Source organism: Papilio polytes, unplaced genomic scaffold (genome assembly GCF_000836215.1).
Source record: "Papilio polytes unplaced genomic scaffold, Ppol_1.0 DF823969.1, whole genome shotgun sequence".
NCBI classification, from domain to species: Eukaryota; Metazoa; Arthropoda; class Insecta; order Lepidoptera; family Papilionidae; genus Papilio; species Papilio polytes.
The window spans coordinates 101,821-113,064 of NW_013525235.1; the positions used below are offsets into that span (position 1 = coordinate 101,821).

General features: G+C 33.7%; 1 protein-coding gene across 1 annotated transcript; it reads left to right on the forward strand.

The window, feature by feature from the left end:
* The first annotated feature begins 339 nt into the window (after nt 1–339).
* LOC106101648 (wee1-like protein kinase 2) lies at nt 340–10,835 on the forward strand. Its single transcript, XM_013280954.1, has 11 exons — nt 340–702; nt 3,347–3,456; nt 3,880–4,020; nt 4,407–4,495; nt 4,975–5,192; nt 5,813–5,959; nt 6,488–6,636; nt 7,536–7,661; nt 8,236–8,363; nt 8,767–8,933; nt 9,899–10,835. Exons 1-11 carry the CDS (start codon nt 461–463, stop codon nt 10,071–10,073), a joined length of 1,692 nt encoding a protein of 563 aa, XP_013136408.1. The 5' UTR covers nt 340–460; the 3' UTR covers nt 10,074–10,835.
* The last annotated feature ends 409 nt before the right edge of the window (nt 10,836–11,244 follow it).

Below are 11,244 nucleotides of genomic sequence, written 5' to 3' on the forward strand. Positions count from 1 at the left end.
CTTTTCAAGTTTATTGATAACATCATTATTATATCTTTCAGAGTTTTAGTGTTATTTCAAAGTTATAAAGCTGAAGTTTTTTCTAGTATTCCTAAATCTCATCTATCTTAAACAAATATCAAAACTCACCAAAAAGACCTTCTTTATTAATTTATTCTACAAAAACATGGTTAAATTTATCGAACTTAAATCAAGCCAAAAACGTGAACGCGTCTATATTCCACCAATTATAATGCATCATTTGACATCGTTATTTAAAAAAATAACTGCAGCCAATAAAATTCAAGTATTCATGCTACCGGCTTAATACTTAGCTGTGATTGGTCGCGCCATTAACCAGGTGCTATGCGTCATCCGCCATAACGTTGGAATTTGTGAAGTGCGCATTGTTTGCTTTTTAAGAAATAAACTAAAATTTTAATAATTTGACATTATAAGTGAATTATATGTGTAAATAACAATGAGTGAGTGGTACAGAATGAAGACTGGTTATAACAACAACCATAATTCTTCGGAATTATCAGTGGAAACATCTTGTGAAATGTCGGATTCATATAACTCTTTTTCTGAAAACTTAAGTCCAATACCGGCTTCTAAAGTGCCTAGGAGATTGGATTTTAACTTGGATGACGATGTTATACGAGATGAACCTTCTGCTCCTGAATCACCCAACCTGCCTTATAGAAGGGTTAGAGCTTTGAGGTAAGTTTGCGTCACCTCGTTGACTTTCATCCTTACGTAAAATACCACGATTATGTAAAAGGAATCACTATTCAAAAACCAAGAAATCCTAACTTTTAAAGATCAACTTTTCATGTGTTATTGTTTTGTTTTTGTTAGCAGGTGTTCAGTTATCTTTGGATCTCGTCCAAAATGGTTTTAAAGCTTTAATTATGGCTTAACTGCTTAACTGTTGCTGTTTTCCTTGAGACTTTTGAATTCAATCGTATACTTTCTGTCAACTAAATATGAAAAACATTGTTATAAATCTTTTTTTGTTAGAGATATTCCAAAATTCATAGATATCTAACATAGTCACTTAGAAATTGGACTATATCTTAATTTCTTCTTTATTAAAGGTTTTAATACTATCCTGAGTGTTAAACATAATTTCATACCATACATGAATATACACCCACATTATCATCTATCCATATTGAGTTCCATAGAAGACCAGCTCTGAACTGTGTTGCAACTGTTTTGGTACATCCTTTTAAAGTAATTTAAGTTATACCAAATAACCTTTCTTACTTTTAACCTCAGTTTTACACTAATAATAACCTTGATATCATTTTAATATTAAAATAAGTTTGATACACTTGTTTTATGTAATTTGTATGACATGGCTTACATACACATTCTTCCGAATTCATGTGAAAAATAATTTTTGAGAACAACTGCTAACAATTACAGAAGATGGGTAAACCTAGATGAGATTAAAAGAGGATGCATATTTGAACTTATTTAAATATTGTACAATGTAAAGTAGGAATAGTTATGTAAACAGTAATACTAACAATATTAAACATTTTATAACTCTCTAAACACTTTAGAAAATGATGATAAAAAATTACAGAAAGCTAAATTACGACAAAAGCACTCAAAAAATCTTGAATATATGTTTTATAATAATACTCCATTTGATAATATTCATCTGAAAAACATGTTACAACTTGTCCTAAAAACACATGTTTGGACAAGGAAATCAGCTCATAGCTTGTCCAACGAGTATTGATGACCTTGTGTGCTGTTTAACTTGTTTTTTGCAACACTTTCTAATACCTATGACCTTTATGATAGGCAGATTACAGAATACAAATTAGACGACTTTCTAAACATTTAATATATTTTAAAGCTAGTTTGGTGTTATAATGTAATTGAAAAGAATTACATTTTATATGTCTTTAAATATTATAAACTAGCTTTTGCCCATGACTCTGTTTGTCTGTAGAGAGTCAATCTGAATAAATAGTATCCTATGTCCTTTTCCTGACTCTAACCTACCTCCTTGCCAATTTTCAGCCATATCTGTAAAGGCGTTCTTAAGTTACAAATAGTGTAATTAACACAACTTTCTTTCATATATAAAGATATGAAAGTTGAGATGGATGATTGTTAGTGTATCTCCAGGAAAAAAAAATGAATCTGGGTTGAATGAAAAAAATGAATATATAAGCTACATACTTCATTTCTGGTTACTCTAGTCAGAGTTGTGGGCAAAAGCTGGTGAATTTATAAAGTTCAGTTTATATTTATTCTAAAGAAGTAGTTACATTCACTTTATTTAATTTAACAATTAACTAACTTATACTAAGATTTCATGAACCAAACATAAGCTACAAAGAATGTGTTTATAGTAGTGTGAGATTTTGTAAGTTAATAGCAGCCATTTTCATGTTTTTAAAATACATATGCTATTAAAAACCATAATTGCTGAGCGTTTTTCCTAAAAAACGATGCAAAAACCAACTTGAAATCGTAAAAATATGCATAAAAGATCCTTTGTTAAGCACAAGCTATGAGAATTTCAGTTAAAATCAGTTGAAATACAGTTAATCCACACAAAAGAGCAAACATATGATTGAACTGCTGACATCTGCTAGGCGAAAAAAATACGCCCACGCTAAAAAAACATCTTACGACAAACACCTTGATGTAATTATACATTTGAATTTCAACTCACATAAAACACATTAAAGCTCAATTTCCTCTGCATGTCAACACACAAATACTTTCACTTATCAAGCAATTTTGATACTTTAGCAGTATTAATAGAGTCTTTTATTCAATGGAAAAGTTTGAAAATAATGTTGGAAATCTTTTATTGCATATGTAAGGTTATTTTTACATCTTAGAATGAAAAAAAGTGTTTTGTTGTGAGCAGGTATTTCATGTTAAAGGAATAAGAACTGTTTGGAACACTTTTAAGGTGTATTTTCTATTGTGTAGGATTTCTTAAAGATTTTTCTAAAGAATGCAAGCTTCAGGTGTTGGGGTATGAATACAACTTGTGCTTGTGTGCGTTTTATCACCCTTAGGGTGAGTTTGAAAGGGCAAATAGAATCTTTAGTATCATAATTTTTATATACTAACTTAGTCTGAGTAACATATTTATGTCTTTAATAGTCGGAAAAAGATAATAATGAGATATAGTAATGTTTTAAAATATAAGTAATTATTACGAAAATTTAGAAATTAAAATTTGATAACAACATGGAACATTTTCTTATTTTATGATAATAAATGTTACTTATTAAAGGTTTTGTAAAAGTTACCCTAAATAATTGTCTTTACATTCCAAACTTGAATGTTTTATTAGTTGTTAACATAGTATGTTTGTTTGCAGATTATTTGACACACCCCACACACCAAAGGCATTGCTGGAAAAGTGTTCAACACCAACACACCGCCCGCTGAGGTCTAAGCTATTTCCACCAAAACTATGTGTTCCCACGGGTAAGATATGTCTGAATCCTACTTATTCTAGTACTAATTCATTGTCATGGTGATATCTTGCTCTTAGAAAGGAATTTAAGAAGTGTTAGATTTTATCTGATGAATTCCACCTATTAAGAGATCCTGTATTCTGTATTGGGGTACGAAATCTTTGAAAGATTCCCTGCCTGAGAGAGTTTTGTGGGTTTTAACCCACTAAATCCTCTTTAGTGGCCAATATCTAGTGCAATAAGGGGATTCCGGGATCAACAAGGCACCTGAAAGCCTCAGCACTTATTACACAACAAGGCTACATCGGTAGCTTCACAGTTCTGGCAATATGCCATGTCATTCTCTTCTAGGGACCAATTAAGAGGACCTAAAAGCTATATATTATTCTATAGACTTTGTATGATAAAGGATTCATTATTGTATGACTTCCAGGTGTACCATCAGGTTCCAGTCATCACCTCCACCCGCCGTCGGGCGACGACGACAGTGCACTTGGCAGTTTACTTCCTGAAGACTTGGATGACTCGAGAGTCAGGAGACCCATTGTTAATATCAACCCATTCACACCTGAGGGTAAGTACTCATAACAAATATCCTCTTACTGTATGTCACCACTTCTATTTAATGTTGGCAAGTTGTTGGTAATTTGTTGAAGATGTATATGGGCAGTGGTTGCTTCACTTTAGTGGAATTTATAGGCTGCTTGAACATTTTTGTTTTTTTACTATAAAAGAATTGAGGAATATACCAACACAATTAAATAGGAAGACAACATTGTAAAAACTTTAAATTCTTAATAATCTGCGATGTCAATTCATCCATAGTTGCATCTTTTAAAAGTCATTTTGTTTGATATATATATATATATATATATATACAAAATACTGCAATTTTCATATCTTTAAAAGTTACCATGCAAATTTTGCAGTCTTTAATACTTCATTTTTGTTCTTACATAGGTCAGGCGATGAATCAAAACAACCGAGGTCAATCTAAAACACCTACGTGGGGACAGTCTCCAGAACTGCCGCCGGCGAAACGAATGAGGGTATGTAATATAGCTTCTATTTACCAGAGGCTTAATTTTAGTCCCCTTCCCTTACACTTTTAAGGAAAGAATGGAAAGGATTGTGGATTTGATGGAGACTGGGGGATAGGAAGGGAAATTCTCTTTTGATGTTCGTCATGTTTCATACTATTAAATTAAAGTGGTGAGTTAATTTGAAAACTTGCTGACAATGAGACAAAACTACAAGGCAATAGCATCAAAAAAAAGAAAACTAGTAAAATACAATTTTTGCAATGATTAACAGCAGTTTGAGCGCCAATAGCCTAATGGTTTGGGGTACAGTCTACCGATCTTGCGGTCAAGGGTTTGACTTTATTGAAATTATTGTGAACCATATCCTAGCAGCCATAGTCGGAATGATTAAAGGAAATATTAGCGAATTAACAAAAATCTCATATTAATAAAAACAGATGGAGTATGCAAATGTTTATTTAATAAATTTGTTTAATATGTACCAGGATTCGAATATACCGCGGTACAGCGTTGAGTTCGTGGAGCAGGAGGTGGTTGGTCGCGGTTCCTTCGGCGAGGTGAGCCGATGTCTCAACAAACTGGACGGTTGTGTGTACGCGTTGAAACGGTCGCTGCGACCAGTCGCCGGCTCGGCTGCGGAACGGAATGCCCTTACTGAAGTCTATGCTCATGCGGTGCTGGGAATGCATCCACATGTAGTCAGGTAACTATACTAATATTGTAAATGCGAAAGTGTAGATAAAATTTTGCATAGATGTAGAAAATAGTCTGAAAATACACATAGGATACTAACTTTTGTTTTTTTTTATGCTAATATTATAACGAGAAAAGATTTGTACTTTTTGATTTTTTTATGTACAAAATAACGCAATAACTACTGGACCGATTTCATAAATTCTTGCACCATTAAAAAGCTATGTTATGGTTAACATGTTTTTCTATCGTTTTTTAATGGCACGCGGACGAAGTCGAGAGCAATAGCTATCTTATTAACTAAATACATTATAATTACTACGTAAAATACGATATACTAAACTTAAATTTATATTATTGGTATCTATTATGTCAATTTCATTTAGAGATGTTTGTATTTTCCCCTTCTGTTTCATATACACACATTAAGGGCCTGTCCCACCACAGGCTGATAGAGGCTCACATAGAAAGTGACATTACTGTTAGATAGAGTACCAAAATCCGATACTTTCATCACATATTTTATGTGGGTTGTTATCTGACAATTTACAATTGTGGGACAGGCCCTTAATCTATTGATTGTTTAACTTAGAGTATTAACTTAAAGATATGTCTCTACCCTGTAAACAGATATTACTCAGCATGGGCGGAGGATGGACATATGATAATCCAGAACGAATACTGTGATGGTGGCTCGCTGCAGCAGATGATGGAGGCTGGTCCGTTACCGGAGCCTGAACTGCTGCTGTTATTAGCTCATATTGCTGAAGGATTAGCGTAAGTATTTAGCTGTTATATATTGTTATAAAAACTGCATATTATATTTATATTTCATGAAACTTAAATGACAATGAAGGCCTTTGTTATTGGCTAATAATACCGTTACCATAACAATCTTGCTTTGCCGCAGATTGTTTATAATCAAAAATCATCTAATTATCCAAAATCCATTATTTAAAAAAAATTGGTTAGTTTCTGTTAGTTTGGTTAATCTCTAAAGTTAATTGCTTTCTTCTTAGAAATTATTTTTAATTATATATGTATTATGTGTAATTAATCTTACATGATTTTAATAAATAAATACAGTAGAACCTCGATAACTTCAAAAAATTATATGTGCCCTTCCCCAGAGACCAAAACCTCTACAACACAGACCCTTGATAACTTAAAACCTCTATTAATTAATTTGTGTTTCCTTTGGACTTTATATCGATGTTCTACTCGATATATTTTCCATTATTTTAAAAGACTCACTTGCAGTTTTAATTTCTATTTTCCGATGTTTAAAATATGTTTGTTATGCAGTTACATCCACTCGCGGCAGCTGGTGCACATGGACGTGAAGCCGGGGAACATATTCGTGTGCCGCGCGGAGCAGTTCGCGGCGCCGGACTCCGATGACGGATATGATGATGATGACACCCCGCAGAATCCACACCATATATATAAACTAGGTATTTCTCATTTAGTAAAGACTAGATTTCGACCCCGACTCCGTCCGCAAAGAATAAAAAAACAAAAGCAAGTAGCCTATGTGGTCTTCTAAACTATCCTCTACATGTATGCCAAATTTCATTGAGATCCGTTCAGTAGTTTGGCCGCAAACTTTAACAAACATCCATACATCTAAACATTTACATTTATAATATTAGTGAGATTAGTAAGAATTAGTAAGATTATTAAGCTTTAGTATTGGACTTAAACTTGACAAAAAAAAATTTAAGTACAAAGTTTACATGAATCAATGTGCTTACGCCCGGATTAGATTGAATAAAAATAAATCTTAAATTAAAAATATTGCATTAATTTTTGACATTCTGGTTGTGACGTTATTTTATTTTTGACCGACTTCCCAAAAGGAGGTACTCAATTCGTCTGTATGTTTTTTTATGTGTGTTACGGCATAACTCCGCCGCTAGTGCACCGATTTTGATAATTCTTTTTTGTATTAAGCATATTTGATTCATGGCTATGAAAATAATGTTGACTGACAAAAATTTTTGTCTTTTTGTTTATTTACTATATTAAGACCATTTTAACAGTTCACATTTGATATCTATCAGTTTTTGCGCAGTGAATTGCTTATATCGTAGATTAAGGAATTCTGATATGATAAATTCAATGGAAATTGTTTTAAAATCTTCTATAATACAGTCAAGGCTATACGCGGTATGCTTACAGAAAAATTGCCTTGTCCCTTTCGAGACTAAATTCATAACGACCTTTGCCCTGGGACAATGTAATATGGAATTCATGAAATTTTAATATAATCGGAATTTATAATGTAACAACAGTCTTGGAATAATGGCGGAACATAGAATAAGTAATTAAATTTTTATGTAATGTTACTTAGGAGACCTGGGGCATGTGACGTGTGTGTCGTCACCGCTGGTGGAGGAAGGTGACTGCCGATATCTGCCGAAGGAGGTGCTGCAGGAGGACTTCACGCATCTCACCAAAGCTGATATATTTGCATTCGGTAACTTAATATTTATTACTTAACCAATACGCCAATAGCCTAATGGTTAAGGGTATGGATTCCCGATAACATAGTCGAGGGTTCGAATCTTGTAATTCGACTATTCTAAACCATTCAAACAAACCTTAATTCAAATTCTTAAGGTCTTTAGCATCGTTTTTGCGTTTTAGTAATAAAAAAAAATAACAATGGTGGAACCCGCTTTAACATCGCAGTGTAGGGCTCGCCCGGTGTAATACCATGACCCCACAAGATAGGCGTGAAGTGGAAGCAATTCCGCGTACAGTCTGATGAGTCTGGTGCCAGAGACCCTATTTTAGTCCCTTTTCCTTTCCACCCTCTTCTTATAAGGGAAGGATTGGATTGGAAAGTGGATTTGACGGTGGAGGAGACGCGTAAGAAGGGGAAATATCCTGTTTATGCGCGTCTCCTCAGTCGATTAAGGGTAGGCAACGCATGCAATTGCGGATTGTCTATGGGTAGTGGGTCGCTTCGCCATTTCGGCGTATTCGGGCGATCGCTTGTTCGTTTGCCACCTTGTAATATAAAATAATAATTATTATTTGTATGTTAGGTCTGACGTTGTTCGAGGCGGGCGGCGGCGGGCCGCTGCCGAAGAACGGCCAGCAGTGGCATGACTACCGAGACGGGAAACTGCCACATCTGCCAAACCTGTCCAAGGAGTTTAATGAACTGTTAAAGGTAAACATTTACTATATTTATTAATACTGACTGTTCTCGTGCGCCATCACCATGATGTTATATGAATTTTATTTTATCGTTTACATTTTTTAAAACTTTTATTGAGAAGATTCTGCCATTGGCTAACAATTATTACCGTTACAATGGAATTATCCTTGTAATTGACTTGTAGTTTTTGTCCCTTTCCAGCACGATAGTTTTTAAGAACAATAACATTGAAGTCTGTTAACGTTTTATTACATTATTATAGGCTAGTTGTTGCTCGCGAGTTCGTTCACGTGAAATTTATAAATATACCCTATGTTACTCAGAGATAATGTAGTTTTCTAATGATAGTCTCTATATAAAATTAGTATAGATATATGAATTGTGTGATATTTTTTAAAATGTATTTGTGTATCAGAAAATGGTGGACCCCGAGCCAATGCTGCGGCCGTCAGCGGCCCGTCTGCGGCGCCACGCGCTGCTGCACCCCGCCGGCAACAAGAGCAAGGCGCAGCTGCGCCGCGAGCTGGCAGCAGCTCGCCAGAAGAACGACCTCCTCACCAGGAGGCTGCAGGAGGCTGCCAGGTACACGAAAATACCAATCGATTGGTCCCTCATTTGATTAAATCTATCTACTAGTTGAGGATATAGGATGTCACAAATAATGCATCGAAATACCAGCTGTTCCCTTGCGGATTTACTAATGTTATAAAGAGGAAAGATTTGTATTTTTGATTTGATTGCAATAGGCAATATGCATATGATGCCAAATTGTACCAAACTTTTTTTAAGTATACTTTAAACTATAAAACCAGTCCTGCAAAGATTTTTTTAATATAATGTGATTTAGTGGCAAAATTTAATAATTAAAAAGTGTCTTTTTTCAAATTCCCTCGCTAAGTTCTAAAACGCACACTATTGGTCGAAGCAAGTGGCTTATCTAATATGGCGTCGCTGCGTTGACAATACAGTTCATTTACGTTAGTTTATATAGAAATACACTCTTTGAAGTATTTTACTGTAAACACGGTATCAAAACCAACTTTTTAAAAAAAAATTAATGAATAGAATTATTAATTACCATTTATTTGTACCAGGAATAATAAAAATGAATCGATTTTTGACTTTTTGATCTTGAGAAACTGTTGTGTTTTACGTCGAAGTGACATCTGAGCGTACGTTATGAATGAAATAGACCATTGACGTCAATCGTCTCATGACAACTCCGGTCGCGTTTTAGTCGCTCGAAAATGGTCGTAATATTATTTTATTATTTTTAGCTCAATGGTTGAATATTTTCGCGTCAAATTTATTTTGTGGTCATTTTATAACAAGTACAATCGTTTAAAAAAAGAAAAAAAAACATGCATATTCCCTATTGCGGATGTTTATGGGCAGCGGTCGCTTTCCATTTCAGTGAATTCAGGCCGCTTGCTCGTTTGCCATCTTATAGTAAAAAAAAAAAACCTTTTTAGAGAAACCTACTCACCTATCCATCCTTTCATTTATTATATAAGTATGATTAACAAACATATTTTTTTAATTTCCAGATGTATAAAATCATTAACACCAGTGGTAAATCAGGAATCAGCAAAGTTTCGGACGCGGTCCGCGAAGAGGCTGCACTCGCCGCGCTTCGACTCCCACATCGTGGAGATGATCAGATCTGTCACCTCCCCTGTCTCCACTGACAGGCGGAAAGACAAGCGCGGGAAGAGGATCTAGAAAGTCTATTTTTGAAAAATGTAAAACACGCCTTAGAAATGGAATATAAGGTAATACGCTAAGTTCAGTTTAGTTTTTAAACTAAGTTATAATTTAGTGCTTAGTTTAAAAATTAAATTTATTTGGGTATCTGCCTTTATATCCGTGATAAATGTTTAGTACAGTACCTTTTGTCACATTTGTACTAATGACTTTGTTTCTGTCTACCCACAATTGACATTATGGTTTTAATTTTGATTTATTTTCAATAATACTCAGTGTCAAAATTACTACGTTTCATTATAAAATTAAAACACCTCAAAGAGGTTTAGTTTGAATAAATAGTTTTTTAAAACTGCCTTCATTCTTGGAAATAATTAGTACAATAACTTTATGTTAAGAAAGGTCCTTTAAATTGCTCCTTAAATATTCTGATATGGCAATATGTAACCTATTATTTCATAACTTTAAAAATAGGGTAGACAGAATAAAAAAATAATCTTTTTTAATGTAATTTACCAACTGTGACCACTTTCTTACGATATAAAATTACTCAACCAATATAACTTGACCCCTCAACCCTCAGTTCAATGACGTCATAATGGATCAAAGCGCACAAAACTGTTGTGAACAAGACTGAGTGAAACGATGTCACTGGTACATTGTGAATATAGTTTGTAATCGGTCTAGATATATCAAAACGGGAAGTAAATTCAATAATTGACAATTTTATGTCAAACGTAACAAATATACTCTTATTATGATTATTTTCTGCTATTTAACTAAAATTTAAACAAAATATAAATTCACAATTTGATATGAGCTTTTAAGGAAAGACGATTTACGAATTGTTTTTTTTAATTTTTAAACTAAGCATACCTAATTGTTATTAAAAAAGCAAATGATGTATGCTTAGATTTAAAATAAACTATTTAACTACATCGTAGTCTGACTCCAAAAATTAAACAAAAAATGGGACCCACCTCCAAGCATTACCTTTCGGATAAAAAAAGAATTATCAAAATCGGTCCATTAGCGGCGGAGTTATACCGCAACACACATAAAAAAATAAAACAAACATTAAAAGAAAAAAAACATACAGACGATGAGTACCTCCTTTTGGGAAGTAGGTCAAAAATGTAGAATGAACCAAGACCATATATTAAATTTAAAAGCGTTTAAAATGTGAAGA

What these genes read in the sequence shown, in the direction of transcription:
- LOC106101648 (XM_013280954.1), top strand. Translation starts at nt 461, where the DNA reads ATGAGTGAGTGGTACAGAATGAAGACTGGTTATAACAACAACCATAAT. An exon ending in AGCTGATATATTTGCATTCG is followed by an intron (nt 7,662 to 8,235) that starts GTAACTTAATAT and finishes TTTGTATGTTAG; the next exon opens with GTCTGACGTTGTTCGAGGCG. An exon ending in AGGCTGCAGGAGGCTGCCAG is followed by an intron (nt 8,934 to 9,898) that starts GTACACGAAAAT and finishes TTTAATTTCCAG; the next exon opens with ATGTATAAAATCATTAACAC.